Source organism: Apodemus sylvaticus, chromosome 14 (assembly GCF_947179515.1).
Source record: "Apodemus sylvaticus chromosome 14, mApoSyl1.1, whole genome shotgun sequence".
Classification (NCBI taxonomy): Eukaryota; Metazoa; Chordata; class Mammalia; order Rodentia; family Muridae; genus Apodemus; species Apodemus sylvaticus.
Genome location: NC_067485.1, coordinates 28,476,349 through 28,501,679, shown reverse-complemented (window position 1 = coordinate 28,501,679; position 25,331 = coordinate 28,476,349). Strand labels below are relative to the sequence as shown.

The following is a 25,331-nucleotide window of genomic DNA, read 5'->3' as shown; positions in this document are numbered from 1 at the left end:
ATATTAAAGTTCTTCTAACATTTGTCTTTTTTTCCTCTTTTTGGAAAAGTCAAATGTTAAGAAAAAATGTAACTGAAATGGCTACAGCTCAGTGATTCTAATGTGACTACTTGTCAAAGAGTTGTGTGTTTTATCTTTTGGAGTGATGTACCTGTAGCTAACTACAGGGCAGTCCTATACTTTCCTAATCCTAGATCTGTTTAAAATGTTACCATCATATCTTGAAGCTATTCTGGACAGACTTCAAGGAAGGATCTCATAAACTGGATACACCTCTAAGGGCAGTGAACACTACCCTTTCGCTCACTTTGCCACCATCTTCTTGCCTTGGTCCTTGCAGAAAACCTCCAGGGCCTGTTTCTGACCCCAACTACAGGCATAAAAGAGGTGAAATCAGGGAATAAAAAGTAAAAATTCCCATATAAAGCAGTCTCACTTCATGGAAGATTCCCCTTTCTACTGTTCCAGTTACCCACTTCAAGTATACTCCAAAAATATAAGTCAAAATCCAAAGAAATAGACAATTCACTTGTTACATTGTGAATACTTTGGAGCAGCTGGGTGAGCTGTCTCTCCCCCCCCCCCCCATTACCTTTGTCTAGTGTATCTACATTGTATATTCTATCCACCCATTAGTCACTCAGTAACTATGCTGGCTGCTGGATTAACTCTTGTGTCAGAAACACCTTGTTGTAATGGTTCCTTATCCTATCATTTATTGGCTTTTACCTTATCTAGTTTATAATTTTCGTCAAACGCATGCATATATAGGGAAAAGCATAGTAGATGCAGGGTTTGGAACGGTCTGTAGCTTCAGTCATCAGGTGGGCCTTCTCAGCATTTATCTGCCCGCAGATAGAGGGTGGGAGGCAGCTGTCTGTCAAAACCTGACTGAAATCATCCCTTAACTGGATGAAGGAAGTTAGCTCATAATAAACCACGTCCTGTAACTATGTCTATGATGAAATGGCCTCTTGGGATCACTTCCTCATTTTAGACTAGTATTTGTTCTAATGACTGAATAAAATCATGGGCCCTTGACCAAAGCACAATGCTTTTCTGTGAAGTTTGCTTGAGGAATAATGGCATGAATGAAGCTTATCAGGGTAGGAGAATCAGTGAACAACATGGTGGGCGGAATATCACCAACCCAGAAAGGTCATACAATTCTCATTTATTACATTTCCACCCGAGGTGTGGTTTAGCATGTGGCAGAGTCCGCCCTCCTTGCTTTTCAGTCAGTATGAGTTAACACGAAGTTCTTAGGAGAAGGCCCAGAACACAGTAGGCAGTTCTATTTAATACTTAGTATTTACTTCCAGAGAATGGTAGGGTCAGGAAGCCTCCAAAAGAACACTGTGTGCCCTGCCTCAGGGGCCTGGCCGCAGGCTGTTACAATCTCTGAAGTCCAGAGCGTGTTGTATGTTGTGCCGGACCTTGAAGTCTATCCATGGCCAGTGCTAAATACACCTGCAGCAATCACTCAGTGGTCAGTGAGACAGACTTGGGGGCATCAGAGACAGAAATGGTGGGACAGAGGCATCCCTTTTTCAAAAACAACAGCACACACCTGAGTGGTCAGTTTTCAAGCATCTCACAGGTGTCTCAGAAGCAAAGAAAGCACAATGGATGTCTCTTGTTCAACGTCTTGAAGGAAACAAGGACTAGACCATAAAGGTGGTGATGTGAATTGTTTTTTCCCCATAATTGTTCTGCTGCCTTCTGTCTTGGATTCATGCGCTGAGCTGACTGGCATCTCACGGATGGCAGGAGGGGAGGACCAACATGTCCATTTTTATGATTACCATGGAAATGAAACAAGACCAGTGACCTCTGGGAGAAATCTTATCAGATACATCAACTTAGCCAGTGTATCATTGCTAACCCAGACTGAGAGTGCTCTTCTCAGTCTGACTTAATGCCGTGATGTTTAGAAGTGAGGCTTTTCGCTCTGCTTAAAAATCATTAAAAATTAATGATAAAGAGGCCTCATGCCAAGTGCTGAATATTTCCAAATCTCTCTTGCTCTCTCCCTGGAACTTTGAGTCATACCACCTAGGATACCCGCTCTTCTCTGCCTCCCTCTCCCAGTGCTGGGACTGAACATAGGACCCAGAGCCTGCTAGACAAGACAAGCACTCTATCATTGAGTTACACCCTGGCCCTTCACTGTTTCCTTCTCTTCTTCTCCTCCCTCCCCGCCCCCCTCTCTGGAGGCAGCAGGGTTCCTCTGTATAGCCCTGGCTGTCCTGGAACTCACTCTGTAGACCAGGCTGGCCTCGAATTTAGAAATCCTCCTGCGTCTGCCTCCCAAGTGCTGGGATTAAAGGCATGAGCCACCACTGCCCGGCTGCTTCACTGTTTTCTTAAGTCCAAGCTTCCCTGTGTAGTCTGGGCTGACCTGGAAGTGGTCTGCTCTCACTCAGACATGCTATGCTGGGTTACAAACGCATAAGGCTATGGCATATATACCTGAGCCCTCCTCTCTTATTTGGAAAGATGATCTCTTTAATTCTGTTAGTATTAAACCAGTGAGAGTTATAGGATGACCAGAGCTGTGGCTAACAGTGTCCCTGCTCCTCTTGGCACAGCAAGGACAGACTCTTAGTGCTCGCTGGCTTTCGGGTGAGATGAGGTAAAGTCATTACATCTTTCAATATGCCCAACAAGAGAAAGGGGGCATAGCTTAAGAGGACTACACTGAATTCCCTGGCGGCTGCAGGGGGGAGAGGGGACAGGACCTCAGTGAATGGTTTCACCTCAGTAAATACTGACTACAGGAAAAATAACAAACAAAAGTTGATTTTAAAACCACATTTACTAGCTCACATAAATATTTCGAGAACAAATACATCTATCTTCCCTTTCTGATTCCTCAACATAATTTGTCATAGGTTTTAGTAAATAAACTACAATAAATATCTAAGAGAAAAAATGAATTTTAAAAACACGAAAAAGTAAGCAGCCAGATGCGACACCAACAGCGACTTTTAAAAGTTGAGCCACTGATTTGCAACTGTTACCAAAATCAACTTTGTTCATAAAAAACAAGATTTGCAATTTGATCGTGATTTGTTTGGATAACAGCTGAACTTTTACATTAAAAATTTACAAAGCCTTAACTAAGGGACAAATAAAACATTCAGACTTCAGCTTACATTTTAAAAATTCTACCAACATTAACAACGAAACAAAGACGCCATATTAATTTACATTAGTACCATGGTCCAAAATACATTTTCCATTACACTTCTCTTCTGGCTGCTGCACAGCAGGGGCGTCTAGTGGGAGTTAGCATACAGTCTGTTCTTGATGAAGACAACACTAGACAGATGTTGCCTGATGTCTGGGTAATGCTGAATGTGACAAAACCAGCGAGACACATTAAGATATTTCTCCTTTTCTTGAACTGTCAGGTCAACCTAAGTAGAGATCAAAAACACAATATATAATATTCACTGTACATGAGCAGAGCTGCCAGCACTAGGAGGTGACTGACAGAAACTGAAAAGCACCCAACCCCTGAGTCTTTAAAGCCAACATAAGCTCCAGACAGCTGTGATAGCAATATATCTACTTAATATTTTAATGTGCAGTTCAGAACCAGATGTGCTTTCTAAGAAAATATCAAGCTTTCCATAAATATGAAAACTGACATTAATACAGAATTTAAAGGCCCAAAGGGGTTTTCACTTTACTGAAAAAAGAAAAGCAGAGATAAGAGTTTTCAAAAGACTAAGATATGGTTCTTCTGGTTTCTTAGTAAACCTCCAAAATGAAGAGTTTTGACATCTAACATACGTAACAGGGGAACATTATATTAATAAAAAGAAAAAAATACATATACAGAGAGAGAGGGAGAGACAAAGAGAGAAAGAAGCAGACAACTGCTGCTTTCCTTCTTAAATTCAGAGAGAGACACCACCCTCAAAGACAGTGATCCGCTTAGGTTTAAGTGCTTACAGTTTAATAGAAGAAAAGGCTCTATCTAGTGACACATGATTGGAAGAACGGCCGATTAAATATACAGTACACCTCACTCTGTGGGCTTTAGTGGGTGCAGCAGTGATTATCATAAACAAAGGCAGAGGCACTTATGCTCCTGAGATCAGATTCCAAAGCAGGTGGCAATTTAAGATGTTCTCTAAGGCAAACTTTAGGATTTAGGATTAAGTTGTTCAGTAAAGAGGAAGCAATGCAAGGAATTATGGTTTAGACCCTTCACCAGTGAGTAACTCAACATTTATTGAAAGGGCACTACATGAGTCTCTATAACACAAAGAGAATAAAAACAAAAACAGCTTGGGCTCCCCTCCCCCCAAGCCCACACCCAAGGAGGTCTGCAGCCTGCAGGAGCTTTAGCGAGGTGCTATCCCGAGGGTGTGTGTAGGTGTGGTTGGGGTAAAGACTGAATATAGGTTTGGCAAGGCAGGCCAGCGTTTCCTACAGACTTGCCTCTAAGACCCCTAAATGTGAGGTTTTATAACAGTTTAGGGACACACATACCACACAGCCTCGCATCTGTCTCTGCACGCAGACACCGTCCTCAGTCTACCCAGATCCAATGAACAAAAGCGCCACTTAACCCCATGCTGCGACCCTGTCACCTGCAAGGTTTTATTTAGTTTATGAGGCCAACTCTGTGGACACCTTGCATGTTTGTCTATTGCAAGAAGATAATACACTTATAAAGAAATTTAGGAATTCTATTCAGTGCTGCTTTGAAAATGATAACCATAAGCTAGGTGATGGTGTGTATCTCTTTAATTCTAGGAGGCAGGAGGCAGGAGGCAGGAGGCAGGAGGTAGGAGGCAGGCAGGTCTCTGGTGGGTTCAAGGCCAGCCTGTCTACAGAGCAAGTTCTAGGACGGCCAGGACTACACAGAGAAATCATCTCAAAAACAAAACAAAACAAACCCAACCAATCAAACAAACCAAAAACTATAATAATCTTAATCACAACAGTCATTACAGGTATAGAAGGCACATATTGCAGATTAGAAAACATAAGTAGGTATAAATGGGTAACGACTAAGAAAACCCGATTTTAATATTCAGAACTGAGGGAAACGGTTAATGTTTCCTGAAAGCCAAGGCCTTCCAACTGCCTGCCTCCTAGCTGAGTAAGTGCAGCCGGAGCTGGAGTATTTTGCACTATAGAATTATGACTGTGTTCTGCTCTGGCAAAGAAATGTTGCCTAAGTTCTCCCATGATCTGCACTGAGCCAGCAGAGGGAAATACAAACCTAAGAGTTCCACACACTTCACCATCATCTTGGTTTGAACTGGGGACATCTTCCTTCTCTCCAACAGGAAGCCAGTCCCTAGCGCCCTGCAGACCATCACTAGCTTAGTCACCTCACTTCTCTCCCAGCACTAAGCTTTTGTATTAAGTAACACCAAAATATCCCCACCTCAGCCTCAGCCTCAGCCGGGTCAAGCCAGGCTCCCCGAGCTCCCAGACGGTGTGTTTGCCACCAGGAGAGAAGCAGCAACTCCTCTTTACCTTGGAGGCTTTCTCGTTTTGAAATGAGGTAAGCTGTGTCCCATCACCATCCTAAGTTCAAAAAGCTACTAAGACAGAATAAAAAGGCTGCTGCGGTTCATGTGTCAGCTCCGAAAGCTTCCTTCACATGTAAATAGACTCTGAACACAACTAAAGACTACATTACTGTAGACGCAACAGGCGCGCACACACAGTACTGGACACGGAATTCTGCTAATCTCATGGATGAGCCGGGGGGACTAAGAAACAAGACACCCGTGTCCCCATTCCTTGGATTTGTGTAACGAGTTCTGTTTCTCCCCAGCTTGGGACCCTTCCCCCACTACATTTCACTGTGCTAGCAGAGAGAAGAGAAACTTTCTTTCACAGCAGACATGCTGCTTTTTGAGGAATGATATGGCCATTCTACATGTTAGAAAAACTGGCAGCTGGTATAGAAACTTTCTATCACAACAACAAACTCTTTGGCTAGTTAAGGACAATTGTATTCTGTACATCACTGTCATGAGTCTTTTTCCTGCATCACCTGACCCTTTAAATGATCGCATTATATTCTGAACAGAAATCATGAATTGGTTCTGTTTTCTCTTTCTCTATGTAAAACAGCCTATCCAATGAGATTAGTGATTCCTTGAAAATAAAGGTTAATACTCCTGTTATATCCCTCTCAAGTAAAGAATAGTGAGCATGGGGCTGGAGAGATGACTCAGCAGTTAAGAGCATTGGTTGCTCTTCCAGAGGTCCTGAGTTAAATTCCCAGTACCCACACGCTGGCACACAACCATCTGTAATGGGATCTGGTGTCCTCCTCTAGTGTGTCTGAAGAGAGGGACAGTGTACTCATACATAAATAAATTAAAAAAAAAAAGAATAGTGGGTATGTGCAGGAGGCTCTTGATAATTTTAAACGTGTAATAGGGAGTGCTGTGCTAAGCGAATCAACCAGGCCACTTCAATGTTACATGTCTTTGGTGTTATGGAAGCCTGACTTCATTCTTGAGAAAAAAAAAAAAAGCCTCCTTTGTCCTATACCTCATTACATATCTCATTCTGGCTAGCCTTGAACTTGTAGCAACCCTCAGGTGGGATTATAGGTATGTGCCATCACACCCAACTTGAGAAATAATTGTTAATAAAATCAAGTAAATCCAAAATGAGAAGCATGGCGTCAGTGGAGGACTAACAATACAACTGCACAGTCTGCGGAAGCCTGGTGCTGTCCAGTCCCACGTGGCACTGGAGTAAGCGCACGTTAGGCTGTAGTGGAGAGGGAAGGTCAAGGCAGGTCTTCGCGTGTGCAGTGCAGAGGTGAACCGTTCCAGGCAGTCTCTCTGCTCTGCTCTGTGGTTGGCTCAGGCTGGTAATGTGGAACCTGTTACTCAGCAGGGCAGAAGCTAATGGCACGGATTCTTACTCTGGTTGCTGATGGTTCACAGAGGGCTTCTCTACACACGAAGATACTTAAGACATCTGCCTTGGTCCATGCACGCATATCTATACTTGTATCCTATTCCTTCAACAGTATATAAAAATGTTCAAAACACGTACTTTCAATTAAGGAAATACGTGTATAAGTATCAGTATAAGATATGCTGGGAATTATGCCAGACAGAAAAGAAATTTCTACATCTATGACTTAAACAGTTTGTGACAGAGATTTTCAAATAGCAATTACAGTATAAGCAAAATAGATTCAAGCTGAAGGAGCTCCTTTCCACAGGGCAAACAGAAACAGAAGGGGGCATCTCAGCATGCTTCAGGAGTCTGAGACAGACCTAAGCAAGGAGGCAGAGCTGGAGCAGAGACAGATGTCTAAAGAATTACACCATCCACGAGGAAGGATGCAGCGAGGACCAGGATGCATCAGAGAAGAACAGTACAAAGACAGGGGTAGGAAAAGCACAGCAGCCAGCAGGCCTCAGGTGAGACAGCTCAAGCAAAGCATCAGGGACAGTCAGCCAGGATGGGAAGAGCCAGAGGAAAGCACTCTGGGCTGGCAAACTGCTCTCAGTGTGGAGATTCAGGAACTACTGAATTAAAGAGAAGGTAAAAGCTTGACCTTAAGACTGGCCTAGCCCCCCCCCCCCCACGCCTTTAATCCCAGCACTTGGGAGGCAGAGGCAGGTGGATTTCTGAGTTCAAGACCAGCCTGGTCTACAGAGTGAATTCCAGGACAGCCAGGGCTATACAGAGAAACCCTGTCTCGAAAAAACCAAAAAAAAAAAAAAAAAAAAAAAAAAAAAGACTGGCCTAGTGCCCATCAGGGTCATCTTAGAAAGCCCATGTCATTTGTGTCTTCTTTAGATGGACTAGAGACAATTAAAACTAACCAATGCTCAGGCAAAAAATCACTCAGGATCCTAGGGAAAAACCCTGGCCCTGACTGGGTACAAGGAGTGGAGAATCTAGAAAAATGTTATGAGGTCTTCTGTCCCAGTGGAAGGAGGTGGTGGTGGTGTGAGGAGTTGAGAGATTCTTCAAGGCGAAGAAAAAGGTCTAAGAAGGCATAACACACTAACTGGGCTTGGGACCTTAGCCTCCTACTCAGATATAAGATATGACTGACTTCACTGGGGCTCAGCTAACAGCTCAGCTCAGGACCAGTGCAAGGAGGAATGAGTTGACACTTGTACAGGATAAAGAACACCGAGAAGAAAACAGGGAGTGTCTAATTGTAAATAAAACTTGGACGACAGGTGATTGAAAATGTACAGACTAGCCAAGTACTTAAGAGGGTAAATATGAAGGAATGAGAGAAAGAAGAAAACAAAGTTTGAGAGAAGACCCAGAAAGGACTGGCATGGAAGGGGGATGAGGTAAGATAGAAAACTCCCTTCGTGTGAGGGATTTTAAGCCAGCAACATGGCTACTCCGGCAAGGGAGCACATCCAAAGACCTCCCGCATCGACGACCGGCTGAGATGGCACACTTTTACTCTGGCTGAAATACAAGCATGCCTTCAGTACACACTACCCCAAACAACAGGTGTAGAAGAAAGCAGCCATGTTTGAAAGTGACCCTGAGATGCAGACAAAATGATGAATCAGACTTCTGCCAAATCAGATTTGACAGAATGAGTCAGAGACAGGATATGCCAACTCTCTGGAGAACAGCACAGGAAAGAGGCTACGTAAGAGAACAGCAGAGAAAGAGAGGTGACTTCAGAGGCCACACAGAAGAGAGGGAGGGAGGAAGACAGGGAGATGTACGTGCACTTACATTCACAGAGAAAGGGGGTGGGCAGGGAGGGTAGAAAGAGGTAGTAGAGGGGTAGGAGGTGGAGAGAGAGGGGGGGGGGGAGAAGGAGGGAGGGAGGGGGGAGAGGGAGGGAGAGAGAGAGAGAGAGAGAGAGAGAGAGAGAGGAGAGAGAGAGAGAGAGAGAGAGAGAGAGAGAGAGAGAGAGATTTTCCTTTTACAGACAGGCTGCAGGTGAAGCCAGAGAGAGCACGAGAAGGTACCAGAAGATTAGAACATATAGAACGTATAGCTATACTTGGTTTAAGGCCAAGTAGAGCAACTCAGTCAGAAGCCAAGAGGGGGTAATTTGAATCAGTCTGCCAGAGGTCAGAAAGAGCTAGAAAGGGAGTTTATTTAGCAGTTAAGTCTCAGAGGCTGAGCACTATCTAGGCCCAGGTGGAGGTCCAGACTTGCAGATTAGATTATATGAGGCTGGAAGCTTCCAGGGCTAGGTGTGGGGAGAGTTAAAATGCCACATGTTTGTGAATCTTAGGTGTGGCTCTCATGACTTCATCCGAGGAAATGAAAGCACACTCACACTTATTACATTTAAGCTCTAAGGCCAGAAATGGGAGAGGAGGTTATGGACTAATAAACAGGGGGGCTAAGCGGAAAGAATTCAACTAACGAAGAGGAAGACTGTGAAGGAGAAAGGCTCTATGCAAAGTCCTAGTGAGAAAGATCTAGAGAGGAAGGAGAGCTGAATAAGATGTAAGCCAGGCTGCAATCAGAAGGAAAACTTCCGAAGGCTGGCAATCTATATACCTAGACAATCTCTAAAAGTAATACTTGCTGGCAAGAAAGTATTTAAGGACACAAGAGCCATCCAATTAGGTTACGATTAGCAATCAGGATACTTGACTCAAGAGCGTAAGCAGGAAGGTGCACAGAAGATGGGGTACGGTGAGGGGAGGTGGGGGGAGGGGGATGATGACAGAGCCAGAGGCAGTGGCTGTGGAGGAAGAGAAGCAAAAGCGAAAATGCAGCAGCCAAGAGCAGACTAGAGAGAACACTTCTGCAAACAGACCGTGGCAAGTGTTGCCTACAGTGCGTTTTAAAATAACTTTCATTTTTTGATGTTGAAATATAAGTATGGTTAAAATTCACAACATTAAAAAAGGGCTTCTGAATATTCTAGGGAAAAAAGCCGAAATACTCACTATGAAGCGGTGGAGGCCGTAGTACAGCAGGATGTCCGCCAGAGTGATGCTGTGTCCTGCAAGGTAGACTTTATCTTCAAGATAGGAATTAAGATCCTAGAGGGAAAGTACTTTGATTTAGAAACAGTGACAATGAAGCTGTTGTGACTTAAAACATCTAGAAGCCACCCAAAAGAAAAGTACTGAGATTTAATGTCATAAACCTAATCTTTAAGTTGGGTGTGGTGGCTCACAAAAGTAATCCCAGAACTTGGGAAGAGGATGAAGCAGGAGGATTGGGGAGAGAAGTGTGAGGAGACCCTTTTGGAAACAAACAAACAAAATGATAATAACAAAGATTCATTCAAAAATCACAAATTAGATGTCTCCAAAAGAAACAACATTCTGAGCGCCACCTTTGGCCATGTCAGAGTGCAGGGTTTTTGTTCTTCCTCTGTATAAACCATGCTCACTCTGGCTGGGAAGATGGCTTAGTAGGGAAGAGCCTGCACACAGGCTGGAGGCCCTGAGGTGAGATCCCAGAATCCACACAAACTCTGGGGCCCAGGGGTGCATGCTTGTAACCCAGCTCTGAGGAGGCAGACACAGGTGCATGTCCAGAGCCCACTGGCCAACCTCTGGCTATCAGGGAGCTCTGGGTCTAGTAAAGAACCAGTCTTAACCAAACATGGTGGGAAAGTAGAGACCCCTGAGGCTGGCCCCTGACCTCCACCTGCATGTGCACGCACATGCATACACACTATGCAAAATAATGCTTCTGTTAATTTTTTCCCAATATAAAAGATTTTGAATTATGTATTGGTTTTTGGTATGTACATATACCCTCTATGTATTTATACATATAGTGCATATGTACAAATATGTATATATTTTAAACACTGGGGAATGGGGAAGAAGGCCACCAAATGAAGATCCTGAGGGAAGGCCTTCTGCTTCCTGTCTCCTGCAGCACAGCGACAGAGACAGCGACGATACCTTCAGCAGAGTCTGGGTGTCTTCTTTACCCGAGTGGCCATCTACTCGAGTGACCCTGAACTCTAGCCACTGTTGAACTATTGCCTTTTCTTCTGCAGTGCTCCCCAGCAAGTGTTCCTTGTTGGCTTGTTTGACCAGATGGGTTGCGATGGTACTCAATCCCATTAGACTTGGACCATTGTTTGTTTGTAGAACTGGAATCTTAAAAAGAAAAAGAAATTCTTCAGAAAATAATTTTAAAAAAAGAGACTATCATGATTGCAAACTGGAAGTAAGCACTGAAATCCTCAACTTTTGGAAATTGTCTTGTGATACTAAATTATATATAATGAAAGAAAGCTAGGACAATGGTAGTCATGGGGTCTATGACTTAACAGTATGCTGGGTGATGGAACTGGCAGTAACACTACAAAAACTGGCCAAACATTAAGCAGTTCAGAACTGCTGAGTATACAGTGAAGAAAATACTTCAATACTTTATTATCAAAAAACCACAATATTTTATTATCGGGATAGAATTCATATCCCTTGCTGTACAAACGTTTACTTCTTAAGTCTGCAGAGGTTTGAGGAGACTATTTGTAGCTGTGGCTCAGCACCTGGCTTGTCTCTTATAGCAATACTGCTGTTGTTGTTTTCAAGACAGGGTTTCTCTGTATGGCCCTGGCTGTCCTAGAACTCACTCTGTAGACCAGGCAGAAATCCACTTGTCTGCCTCCCAAGTGCTGGGATTAAAGGTGTGCGCCACCACTGCCAGGCTGTCTTGACACATCTCTAAACCTACCACAACAGGGGAGTAGCCAGTCTGAGACCCTTGTACCAGCAACCAGATGTTTCCAGCTGTTTCCTCTTCATGCAGCCAGACTTACTCAGGTCACTCACAATGTCAAGGACTGATCTTCACAGTGAGTTCCAGGACAACCAGAGGCACTTAGTGAGACCCTGTCTCACAAACCAAACAAAACCAAAGCACCCAACCAAATATGGGATATAAAGACATGGATGGGAGGGTAAGAGCTCTAGCTGCTCTTTCAGTGGACCTGGGTTCAACTCTCAGCACCCACATGGCAATTCTTAGCCATTTATATAACTCTGAAATGTTATATATAGGTGTATAACATGTACAATTCTTAATGTATGTTTAGTTACCAGAAACATTATTTTCACAATTTTGGGGTTCCATAGTCTTCAAAGTAATCACTTTTGGCGGTGGTGGTGGTGGTGGTGGTGAGTGAGGGGGGTAGGTTCTCAGTCTGTAGCCCAGGCTGGCCTAGAACTCTTGGTGATCTACCTTTCTCAGCTTCCCAAGTCCAGACATGAGCCACTTAACGGGTGGATAAGCAATTTCCTTATGTATTGACATACCTTACTTTAATGGATCCCCTCCTACAAAGCTGGATCCGTGGACTATTCCTTGTAATCATCATTGGTAATCTCTCTGAGCACATCTTAACCACTGTTGTACTGCTGTTAATTTTCAACTAATGAAACATAGGCTATTCTACCTCTATTCTTTGTACTCCCCCAAACCAGAAACCTTCACCTGGGACTCACTGTGAAATGTTTTAACTACACAAGACACTAAAACCCAAGTCTAAACTTCAAAGTCCTCATGTTTTAGTCTCAAACTAAACTTGGGTTTACTCTGATTTGCCCTACTCTGTTTTGGGAGACTCAATGGACCCAAACCTTCAAAATAATTCACAGGCCTTCCGCATTTCCAAGTCTAATCCCTCGAATACCAGCTTCTCGCGGAAATCCCATGTTCCCTGTGCCACTCCTCAATGCATTCCTCCCTGTGCTTGTCCTACTGGACCCTTAATTGCTGGTGACTGTCTCTCAAGCCTTGAAAGCAAGACTGTCTCTCATGTCTTGGCAATGTTTTCCTAAGCCAAAAGAGGGTGTGCAAAGGAAACAGGCTGAAGACAGAGCACATCACCTCTGGGAAGGTCGGCCTTCATTTCCAGGTGTCACATTAAGTTAGTGTAAACCCCACAATACTGCTACGATTTAGGCATTTAACCTGTACCAAAGCAAAAAACAAACAAACAAACCATTAGGGCCCAAACAGGAACAAGCCATCTGGATTTGGAATCGCCCCCCCAATGCGTACTCAAAAGTGGGTTTCCCACTACCATTCTTCCTCTAATTCTTTCCACGGCAAATGATGCGTTACAAACGACTCATTTTCTACACACTAAGAAATCAGGATCCTTCCACAGTTCTACACCCGGAAACTTCCTCAAGTCTGCACAATGCACATCCAAGCAGGTGTGTCGCCAGAATGAGCAGGGCCCTATTCCGTGTTCCCTCCGCCAGGCGGCTTCCAGGAATCGGTACTGTTCTCCTGGACAGCCGCCGGAGGGCGAACCCCGGCCGCATACCCGCCCCACTCTTCAGATGGCCCACAAGGCGCCCGCTGAATGAAAGGACCAGGCACGGCTAACGGCCGCCTACAGGGATCTGAATCCCCGGCTCTGCCCACGCCTCCACGAACTGGCATTCTGCTCCCAGAGGCGATGGTGACATTTGCCTGGAGGTCCAGACCGAGACACGCGGCCCGCCCAGCACGCACGTGGGGAGGAGAGTCCACTCTTATGTCCCGGCCCAGTCACGTAGGCTCCGGGTCACCTCGCCGCCCTGCCGCTTTCCTACCGCTGCGCCTCACCTGCCGCTCGCCCTGAGCACTGTACTTATTCCCGGGCTTCAGTCCCAGACTCTTCTCCAGCAGCCTCAGCTCCGCGGCCGCCGCCATCTTCTGGCTCAGCTCCTAGGGGGGCGGAGCCTGACCTGCTAGGACAGTGATTGAGCAGGAAGTCCGGCCACAGATGTCTCCCACTATTGGCTGGACGGACAGTAAGCGCGCCTGCGCAAGAGGGGGCGGAGTCATCGCAGGACAGGGGGCGGTTCTTAACAAGGGGCGGTTCTTAACGAAGGGCGGGGCCTGCCAACTTTCTGAGCCGCTTGAATTGCTTACAGTAGGCAGAGTGCACCGAGTGCAGTTTCACAGAAGAATGTATCCGAGTTTTAAAGACTGAATCATTTGCAACGCTTATAAAACTATTGTAGAACATAAGAAAAATTTAGATTGTTTTATAAATATAAAGCATTGATTCCCAAAGCCGTCAAATAGTTTTCCAAATAAAATTATAGAATAATCTTAGTTTAAAATATGGATAAGGGCCAGTTACCTTATGAATAAGGAACTGTGACCTAGCAAGGGAACCTGAGATCTGTGATGGTTTGAACGAAAAAGCGCCCCCATATACTCATAGGGAGTGTCACAATTAGGAAGTGTGACCTTGTTGAAGTAGGTGCGGCCTTATTGGAGAAAATGTGTCAGTGAGGGTGGGTTTTGAGGTTCAGATCCTCAAGTGAGGCCCTGTGGCACTTCTTGCTGCCTGCTAATCCAGACAGAAAACTCGTGGCTCCTCGTAGCTCATGGTGTCTCTTTACAGCAATAGAAACTCTAACTAAGACAAGTTCAATCCTTATGTGGTGATTTGAATAAAAATGCGCCCCCCCCCCCAGGCAAATAGAACAGTGCCTAAGACAGAAGTTGGTACCAGGGACCAAGGTATTGCTGTGACCGGCTTGATTATGCTGTTTGTTGGGGAATATGGAAGCCTTTGGGACATGGACTAGAAAAGTGGGTAGATGCTATCAGAGGAACTCAATGGGCGTTCCTAGTAGAAGTGTGGAAAACGGTGCTGAGGGTGATTTGAACTGTGGGGGCCCAGCTCAAGAAATTTCAGAGGGGAAGAATATTAGTGAGTGGACAAGAAACTATTCTTATGATATTTTAGCAAGGAATGTAGCTCCTCTGTGCCCTTTCCCCACCCCTATCCCCCATACACACACATAAAAAATGTGCCTGAAGCTAAACTGAAGACTTTGGATTAATGTTCTTGGCAGAGGAGATTTTGAGGTAACCCAGGATTGACTATGTCCTGCAGTTGTGAGCGGCCATACTTATGCAGATCTATAATGAAAAGGAGCAAGCAGCACAAGGAAAACAATACAAAAGACACTGAGGAGAAAGGGAGCACCGGGATGTTGGCGCCAAGCCTGAGGTTCAAAGAGACACAAAGTTTAAAGAAAAGCCTGATGCTACGTGGAGTAAAGGGAGCGCTGACTTCAGGGCAAGACCCTCCTGCAGCTAAGCTTCCAACTTGTGACAGAAAGTAAAGAAAAGCTTTAACAGTGATGGAAACCATTACAGAAGAAACAAAAACAAAAAACAAAGCCGAAGGATGCGCACATGTTTGAGTGACGGGGACGAGTTTCAGCCTAGCAAGCTGCAGAACCCGGAAGCTTTACTATGTGGTTCTGGCTTTAGAGTCAAGGATATAAGAAAGGGGTTGTGGACTCTTCCTCCTTGGTTAAGGACAGATGCTAAGGCCAGGCATGTGTCAGGGGTGTCCCTGCATGGAGGTCCAGAGAAGTCATTGTGTGAAGCTCTGATGGTGAAGTCTGAGTTGTATAGACCGCAGGATGCTGGAGATGCCGAAGTCCAGGGTCTGCCAAGGGACGTTGCAGATAAAGTGTGGAAATGGCCCAAGAGAGAGAAATATGCTGCAGTCAAGAAATCTGGAAGGAGTTTGAGATATGAGGAGTGCTTTGACATTGGACATTGTGGAAGCTTGATTGAAAATCGCCATATAAGCTCATAGGGACTGGCACTGCTGGGAGGTGTGGCCTTGTTGGAGTAGGCATGGCATTGTTGGAAAAAGTATGTCTCTGGGAATGGGTTTTGAGGTCTCAGATGCTCAAGCCAGGCCCAGTGGGACAGTTTCTTCCTGTTGCCTGTGGATCCAGATGTAGAACTCTCAGCTCCTCTCCAGCACCGTGTCTGCCTGCATGACACCATGCTTCCCACTACGATAATAGTGGACTAAACCTCTGATCTAAAAGTGAGCCCATTAAATGTTTTCCTTTATAAGAGTTGCTGTGGTCCTGATGTCCCTGCCCAGCAATGGAAACCCTAACTATGTGGGCCCCTGCCAGGTTTTAATCTTCCTTTGCCTCAGGATTTCCTCACTACGCTCCCTTTCCTTCTCTTTTGGAATGGTAATGTGCATTCTGCACCTTGGTACGTTGGAAGTATGCAATCTGCCTTTTGACTTTACAGGGGATTACAGTTTAGAGATTACCATGTAGCTCAGAAACTTTGAACTTTGGAATTATAAATAGTGTTGAGACTATGGTAGAATGTGGCAACTTTTGAAATTGGACTAAATACATTTTGAATTATAATATGACTATAAACCTATGGAGGCCTGGGAGTGGAAGGTGGTAGTTTGCATAAGAGTGGGCCCTTGGCTCATAGATTTAATGTTTAGTCATTTTTCAAGGATTTAAAGGATTTCTTTCTTTCTTTTTCTTTTTTTTTCTTTTTTTTTCTTTTTTTTGTTTTTTGGGTTTTTTCCCCCCCTCCAAGACAGGGTTTCTCTGTGTAGCCCTGGCTGTCTTGGAACTCACTCTGTAGACCAGGCTGGCCTCGAACTCAGAAATCCGCCTGCCTCTGCCACCCATAGTACTGGGATTATAGGTGTGCGCCACCACCGCCCGGCGAAGGCTGTTCTTATAAGGGGCAACATTTAATCGGGGCTGGCTCACAGTTTCAGAGGTTCAGTCCATTCTCATCAAGAAGGGAATTTTGGCACTGTTCAGGCAGACATGGTGCTGGAGAAGGAGTGGAGAGTTTTTTTTTTTTTTGATTTTTTTTTTTTTTCCGAGACAGGGTTTCTCTGTGTAGCCCTGGCTGTCCTGGAACTCACTCTGTAGACCAGGTTGGCCTTGAACTCAGAAATCTGCCTGCCTCTGCCTCCCAAATGCTGGGATTAAAGGCTTGTGCTACTACCATCCTGCAAGTTTAGGTGTCTTAAGGGAAGCTAGATTTGTATCTGAGTCCACATTGCTTTTGAGTCACTGCTGACCTTTATAGTTTAGATCTAGAATATTCCTTAAATGCTGGTGGGTTTAAAGGACTAATCTTCAGCTTGATGCTATTGGGAAGTGGTAGACCCTTTAAGAGTTGGGACTGTAGACCAGGCTGGCCTAGAACTCAGAAATCCATCTGCCTTTGCCTCCCAAGTGCTGGGATTAAAGACATGCACCACCACCGCCCAGCTAGGAGGGGAGATTCTTGACCTAAGGACAACCAGGAGAGACTGTCAGCCACGCTGGGCAAACCTGGAGCACAAGAAGCCCTCAAAAGCCACCCTCACAGCGACACATTTCCTCCAACAAAGCCACACCTATTCTAACAAGGGTAGTGTTACTCCCTGTGGGCCAAGCATTCAAACATTTGAGTATATAGGGGCTAAACCTATTCAAACCACTACAGGCCTTGCTAGAGTAGAGTATCACTGGGAGTAGGCTTTGAGGTTTTAAAACCTATGCCAAACTCGCTCAAACTCTCTGTCTCTCTGTCTTTCTCTGTCTCTCCCCCTCCCCCCCCACCCTCACCCCCCCCTAGCACACACTTTGAATCAGGATATAGTTCTCAGCTATTGCTCCTGTGACTGCCATGCCTTCTGCCATGACAACAATGGACTAAACTTCTGAAACTGTAAGCAAACGCCCAATTAAATGCTTTTTATCATGAGTTGCCTTGGGTGTGGTGTCTCTTCACAGCCGTAGAACAGAGAATAACTAAGACACTCATATAATGGAAGAAGACAATGGCTTTACAAGTTGTTCTTTGACCTCCTGATATGTGCTAGCTTTGAGTGTACTTTAACACACACACACATACACAACTTAAAAACCAAAAAATATGGATAAAATCATACAGAAATATTAATAAAAAGAATCAGATAACATATTTAAACATATAATACATCCCAGCTAAGTAGATGTTAGTCTAAGTGTTCAAGGGAATTCAGTACTATAAATCTAGCATAAGTCATCCCATGAATAGAAAAAGAAAATACAATCATTTCTATAGGTGCAGAAAAGTTACTCAATATTATTTTAACACTCATTCATATTTTGAAAAAAATCAGTTAGAAAAGCAAGCATAGGGGTTGAGATGGTTCACAAGGGAAGGGCCATTCTTTCCAAGGCTAATGCTCTGAGTTCCTGGAACTCACATGGTGGAAAGAGAGAGATAGTATCTTTAAGATGTCACAGACAATGTGGGACCCTTCCCCCACCCCAGCTGTAAACACACAACACAGAGAAAAAGAAAACCTTCAAAGTAAATCTAGTCATTTATTTTTTATTTAGTGGAAAAACATCATCGAAGCAGCAAGTTCGATGCTTGTTAAAGCAAGTCCTCTGGCCTCCTACTTTGTTACATTGCGTTACAACCAAAGTAGGTGACCACCAGAAGCACGTGCTTTAAAACAAGAAGCCAAACTGTCTCCTTTAACGAACTGTGCAGTTTCACATTAGGAGCACTCAGTCAAGGAAGAAATTACAAATAAGAGAATTTATAAAAATACCAAACAGAATAATAGCAATAATTTGCAAATCAATAGTCAGAAGCCAAGAAGAGAAGGCACAACTTAGATTAAATGTAGAGTCTCAAAAATCATGCTCCCGTTTCACCTGTGTTAACTGGTTATGTGACTAACGGCATAAAAGCAAAAAGCTTCACAATGCAGTTAAATAACAGGACAGTGATACCATAGAGATGTCAACCTTCATTAAGTTACATGGGCTTTGTCTTTGTTCTTGCTGTGTGTATAGTCAGGAGCAAACTCAGGACCTTGTGTATATAAGGTATGTGCTCTCCCACTGAGCTATATCCTAAGTCCTGAAATAAAAGTTTTAGACAGAAGCACTTATTTACATACTTACTTAATGTGTGTGGACAATTCTGCACCACAGTATGGGTGTAGTGGTCAGAGGACAATTTAAAGGGTCGATTATCTTTTTCTACCAAAAGGGGTTTGGGGATCAAACTCAGGTTATCATATTCCGTGGTAAGTGCCGTTATCTGTCAGCCTGAAATGGACTTGAAATTTTATTTTATTTGTAAGTGTGTGTGCATGTCTGTGTGTGTATGCACACACACATGCATGTTTGTGTGTGTAGGTGTCTGGGAAGCCAAAGGCTGAGATCCCCTTGGCTCTGGAGTTAAGGCAGTTGTGAGCTGCTTGACAAGGGTGCTGGGAGTTGAACTTGTGTCCTTTGAGAGAGCAATACTTAATCACTTCGTTATCTCTCCCACCACCTCAGCTGGACCCTTACAAAATAGTGTTCCCTAGCGTCACACTGGTAAACTTCAAGTGTTTTAGAAACTCACCTGTAGACAAAAAAGGAAAAGCTCACAAGCAGGCAGAATCACGAGGGAGTTTGGCTATAATGTGGGGAAATTCCAAATCATGAATCATTGAAGCACAATACTGAAGATGACGGTTATATTTGACTGTAAGGAAAAAGAGGCTGGGCTGGGGATGGGCTCGCTGGATGAAGTGTTTGCAGCAGAAGCTTGAAGACCAGCGTGTGGACCTCCAGAACCCACAGAAATCCACATTGATTCAGCCCACCTACTTCCAGATGGGAGAGCTGTAGAGAGCCTTTTTGGGGGTGCCACCTGCAGGAATACGACTTTGGCCAAGGACGAGGAAAAGGACTTCAGGCGGGAATCTGACTTTAGGGCATGACAGGGAAGTAAGTTCAGGCAAGAATCTAACTTTAGGCTATAATAGGGAAGTTGGTTAAGGCAGGAATTTTAATCTTAGGGTGGAACAAAGGAAGCAGGCTTCAGGCAAGATTTTGGGCGTGGACAAGGAGGTGGGCTCAGGTATTTTGGTCTTTCTGACAAGTCCTTGAAAACACCTGTCTCGGGACTTCCTTATTGCCTTGCTTGTTCCTTGACTATTTGTGTTTCTTGTCTTGCTTGTTCCTCACTGTACTGCTCTTGCCCTTAATACTTGCATGCGAGTAAAATGGCATAAAAGAAGATTGGAAAAAATTAAACTTGCCTCAGTCTCAGAATTGACTGGGGTCACGCTACAGTGTTGTCTAATTGTCTTTTTTCTTTCCAATCCTCATTCCCGCACTGGAGTACCTGTTGACTGACTGAGAGGTCTTGGTCAGAGAGTATTTGGAAGCATGTAGAGCAGCTAGCCTGGGGTGGGCTGAGGGCACCTGCCTGATCAGTGACTGATACTCAGATTGTCTTTTAGCTCCCACGCGTGTCCAGTGGCATGTGTTGTATGCACGCCTACACACTTACATGCATACTGTACACACATGCACCATGCTATGCATATTCAGATGATGGCGCTTACAAAAATAAGGAAGTTTGGAGTAATAAAAGTTAAGGTGGTGGCGCATTCCTTTAATTCCAGCACTTGGGAGGCAGAGGCAGGCAGATTTCTGAGTTCGAGGTTAGCCTGGTCTACAGAGTGAGTTCCAGGACAGCCAGGGCTACACAGAGAAACCCTGTCTTGAAAAAAAAAACAAAACAAAAAGTCAAGGTAAAGTAAGAGGGTCAGATGAAAAACTTAGTACCATTTGTAACCTATTAAAATATTATATTATAACCTAATATTATAAAAGTCTGGTCTCTGTAATGTATGAATAGATGCCTCAAAAAGAAAAAGGTTGGACCAAATCTATGGAAAATGAGTAGAAATATGAATAGCAATTTTATCCCTCTGATCCTTTCCACCTCTCTACCCACCCAGTTTAGTGTACTTTCTCTCTTATAAAACAAAGCCAAACCAAAACCAAAATAACAAAAATCCCAGAAAAACAAAAATCGAAATGAACAACTAAAAATATCAATGACACACACCTAAAAAGCCCAAACAAAGCAAAATGAAACAAAAAGTCCATACCTTTCAAACCTCCCAAAAACCAAGCAAGCAAACAAACAAAAAACCATAGAGTTCATTTTGTGTTGGCCACCTACTCCTGGGCATGCGGCCTGCCTTGCAGTGTGATTGATATACCCAGTGACAGTCCATTGGAGAAAGATGACTTTCCTTTTGCCAGCAGGTATTAGCTGCAGATGCCTTCTTGGTTGGGGGTAAGAGGGGGAATCTGGGTCCCCCTTCCCCCTCCCAGTGCTGGATCTGTCCTGGCTGGAATGTGTGTGGGTCTTGTGCATGTTGCCACAGTCACTGTGAGGTCATATGTGCCTCTGTCCTGTTGTGTCTGGAAGACACTGTTTCCTTGGAATCACCACCATGCCGGGCTCTTTTGGTCTTCCCGGCATGCCTCTGCAGCATAGATCCCTGAGCCTTGAGGGGCGGGGCCTGATAAAGCCATCCCACTTCCAGCAGGCTGCTCCAAAGCCTTTCACTCTGCCCATCACCCGGTGGGGCTGATCGGGCCTTTTGATGTAATAAATTTGATATAAAAGGAGGGATCTATTAAGTGAGTCTGTGGAGAGGCCAACAGCAAATTTGAACTTTTGGAAAACAACCAATCGGATTGTTTTACCTCATCAATTCAAAGGAAAAACCAAATCAGTAGGAAAGCTATACATTTACAGTCATAGGGGTCTCACCTAATAGCTGTGTGCAGACCTGTGGTGGTTTGTATGGAAATGGCCCCATAGGCTCATAGGGAGTGGTGGCATTATTGGGAGGTGTAGCCTTGCAGTAGGCGTGGTGTGGTTGAAGGAATCACATCACTAAGTGGTAGGCTTGTGAGATGAGGTCTCAGAAGCACAAGCAAGTCCTAGTGTCTCTGTCTCTTCCCATGGCCTGTGGATCCAAATACAGAACTCTTGGCTTCTGTAGCACCAGGCCTGCCTGTGGCTGCCGTGTTTCCTACCATGATGATACTGGACTGAACCTCTGAAATGCAAGCTAGCCCCAATTAAATACTTTCCTTTATAAGAGTTGCCATGGTCATGGTGTCTCTTCACAGCAATAGAAACCCTAACTAAGACAGGATCTTTTCATTTGTTTTTGATTTATTGTCACTCTCAACATTCATAAACTAGATAATTTTTATAAAAAGGTTGGTAGTCATATATATTAATTTACCCATTATGACAGCAGTGTGCCTGAGACAATAAAAAAGTTGTGTGTGTGTGTGTTTTAGATCCAAATTACAGTCACATAATGTGGAATATTGATTATATTTCATTTTATATAAATAACATTACATTATTATAATTATTTTCTCAGTCTCCCATAGATCTGTACATAAGTTACCTGGAAATTTTCCAAGCTGCAGATATCATGACATACTGGAAAGCTGACCTTATTTTATGTAGTCGGGGGCTAGACTCAGACACTAAGAAAAAAATAGCTAGCCTGTTCTAACATACAGCCAGACTTGAGACCCTTTACAAAACATCTAGAACTTTCATCTAGTTTTCTGGTTCAAGTCCACGGAGCCCTGGCTGCTTGTGCTCTCTTTCTCTCTTATAATGAAGAATTGATGTATGCTTAACCTCACTCAATATTAAGCATGAGAAAGAAAGGAAGCTTATATTTTATTGAACAGAATCAATAAGTGTATTTTTAGCTGCTCTGACTATTCGATCTGGGGCTCTCAGGATGGCCTTCCTCCTAACAAAGATCATTCGAGGAACTGATTTTGCACATGGAACGCTCTAATGTGCTGCTGTCGTGAGTTGAGTTTGAAAGCCACGATACCTTAGGATACAAAGGAAACGTCAGATGGAATTAATTTGGCAAGAGGAACATGAGTTGGATGGTTTGCTCTTTGGAACTGACATGACAGCTCTCTGCATGTCATCCCAGTCTCTGTTAAAATGAGCTCTGTGTGCCAGAAACGGTTTCCACTCTGGACTGCTCTTAGCGATGCCACCATCTGACAAGGCTCCATCTTCCGATTCTCCTTCTGCCTCGGCCTGTGCTGGGCTTTAAAGTTAGGGCTTAAATGACAACATCAGGTATGTGGTTGACAGAAGAAAGGTGATGCAGGTGCTGTGTGCACTGTTATTTCTGTCATAGACACCTGTCATGCCCGGATCATGTCTTCCATCTGTCCCATTTGTTTGTATGGAGTCACCTTTATGCACCAGGTACTGTTCTAGGATCTGGGGAGACAAGAATGAGCAGCCGTCCATCAAGCTTAGGAGTCTTTTTGTTTTGGCAGGGGCTGGGGTTTCCCCCCCACCCCCCACCCCCCACCCCCGAGACAGGGTTTCTCTGTGTAGCCCTGGCTGTCCTGGAACTCACTCTGTAGACCAGGCTGGCCTTGAACTCAGAAGTCTTCCTGCCTCTGCTTCCCAAGTGCTGGGATTAAAGGTATGTGCCACCACTGCCCGGCTATTCTAAACTTTTTATTGGTATCAATACATCAATTCTCAGAACAGCTTTTGAAACAAATTCCATTATTTATTATTATCATTATTGTTGGTTTATTGAGAGAGAGAGAGAGAGAGAGAGAGAGAGAGAGATTCTTTGTCTAGTCTTGGTTGTCCACCTCTGCCTCCCGAGTGCTGGGATTAAAGGTGTCTTAAAGGTGCCTACCACCACTACCTGGCAGAAAAATACCATTTTATCCCCATTTACGGAAGAGGTGACAGGCACTCGAAGAAGGGTGAAGAAACTGACTTTCAGGTTGCCACACAGAGAGTAGTCCCTTAGAGAAATGAAAGATTTTCTAGGCCTGCAAGATAGCTCGGTGGATAAAGGGGCTTACCTCACGAGCCTGGTGACCTGTGTTTGATACCCAGTCAAGGCAGGTGGAAAGAACAAACCCACTCTGCCCTTGAATACTGAGATTGCAGGTATGGGCCACAGGACCTGATTTAGGCCCCACCTCTTAAAACTTCTCCAAGTGGTATCAATCTTTAATACGTGGACACTTTTTGTGGGCCACTATCCATGTTTAAACCATAAGCAAGGCCCAACGTGGTCCTTAGCCCTATGGAAACTGGCTTGCAGTACAGTACATTCATTTTTGCCCTCCACTTGGCCAGCTCGGTTACACTCTGATATCTGTGTCTCAGCCCTACTGAGGCTGGGGAGGCTGGGGAGGCTGGGGAGGCTGGGGAGGCTGGGGAGGCTGGGAATGGGACTTTTTTGTTTTGTTTTGTTTTTTAAGCTTTATTCCAATATTTCAAAAATTTATTTATTTATTATATGTAAGTATCCTGTAGCTGTCTTCTGACACACCAGAAGAGGGCATCAGATCTCATTACAGATGGTTGTGAGCCACCATGTGGTTGCTGGGATTTGAACCCAGGCTGAACAGTTGGCGCTCTTAACAGCTGAGTCATCTCTCCAGCCCAGAATGCGACTTTTTAATGAAAGAGGACAATGCTAACCGGAGTCAGAGCGGCAGGTCTGTGTACCCGTGTGGCTGCTTGGAATTCCACAGACAACCTCCCTGCCCACGTCTTAGAGCTTCTCCTGCTTTGACATCTGGCGACTGAAACTCGCATTTCCAACCTTTGTCTGATTTTCCCATCAAGCATCCTGCAAATCGAGGAGCATTTTTCAAATTCCCATAAAGTTTGTGAACGAGAATCTCCGAGGAGGTTTCGCCACCTCCGCTCCTGATTTGTGTGCTCTCGATAGCTTGCAGCTCTTGCCAGGCTCTCTGGTGTTAAATTAATAACAGCTGATGTGGAGCTGACAGGTGGGTGAAGATGGGGGGGGGTGTCATGATATTAAAAAATTCTCAATCTTTTATGTAGCTCGGTGTGTGATGCTTTGTCAGGTTTTGCCTGTAGGTGTCTTCATTTTGCTTAAATAGTTTGCTCACATCTTTTAAACCCAGAGGATGGAAACATAGCCCTTAGCACCCGTCTCGCAGACTCCGCAGCATGTGCTGGTGCGATACAGAAGACCAGACTCTGAAACTTATTTAGAATTATTTGAAAAGGCACTAGATAAACTTAAAAGGCTAAAAATATTAAGGATTGTTCTCCTTCTCTCTTGTAGTTACAAAGGGGTGTGTTTGGCATCCAGACAAACATTCTGTTCTTGAAAACAGCTATGCCTGTCTGCAAAACTCACATGCTCCTTTGCATTGGAAATGTTTGGGCGACTGCAAGTCACCCACCAAAAGATTTCTTGGAAATGATTCTTAGCGAGGATGCAAAACACTGGAAGGATGTTTGACAAATCTTAAACTCTGCACATGATCTGTTTTGTATATTAAATGACAATGTAATAGCTCTTTGAGAATATTTACTATGGAAATTTTCATGTATATATATGATATAGCCATTATGCATATATACATACATATATACACATATACACACATACACATATACACATATAACACATATAACATATATACATATATACACATATACAGAGAATGTGGTAGAGGCAATAACATAATGAAGTCCCATGAAGAATTAGACTGTTTCAGTCTATTTTATTTTTTAAAGTAAAATTCTCAAACAGTTTCTGTTTATCAAAAGGTCTGAGCACACAGGCAAGCCATAGTATCAGGTACAAGAAGGTGGAACCCTTCCTCGGACTCAGATTCCCACCCCCCAGTTTCCTAGAGTGCAAGAGAAGAAATAGGAATCTAGAGAGTGCTACA

At 44.2% G+C, this 25,331-nt stretch overlaps 1 protein-coding gene across 1 annotated transcript; it reads right to left on the bottom strand.

The window, feature by feature from the left end:
* Positions 1–2,799: 2,799 nt before the first annotated feature.
* Positions 2,800–13,673, bottom strand: Eef1e1 (eukaryotic translation elongation factor 1 epsilon 1). Its single transcript, XM_052157704.1, has 4 exons — positions 13,546–13,673; positions 10,878–11,078; positions 9,903–9,998; positions 2,800–3,422 (listed from the first exon to the last, which is right to left on the bottom strand). The coding sequence occupies exons 1-4, from the start codon at positions 13,630–13,632 to the stop codon at positions 3,282–3,284; spliced, it is 525 nt and encodes a 174-aa protein (XP_052013664.1). The 5' UTR covers positions 13,633–13,673; the 3' UTR covers positions 2,800–3,281.
* Between the last annotated feature and the right edge of the window lie 11,658 nt (positions 13,674–25,331).

Bases quoted from the DNA above. Each gene is read 5' to 3' on its own strand.
- Eef1e1 (XM_052157704.1), bottom strand. From the start codon at position 13,632: ATGGCGGCGGCCGCGGAGCTGAGGCTGCTGGAGAAGAGTCTGGGACTG. The intron at 11,079-13,545 runs GTGAGGCGCAGC...TTTCTTTTTAAG, and splicing joins GTGCTCAGGGCGAGCGGCAG to ATTCCAGTTCTACAAACAAA. The intron at 9,999-10,877 runs GTATCGTCGCTG...CTTTCCCTCTAG, and splicing joins ACACCCAGACTCTGCTGAAG to GATCTTAATTCCTATCTTGA.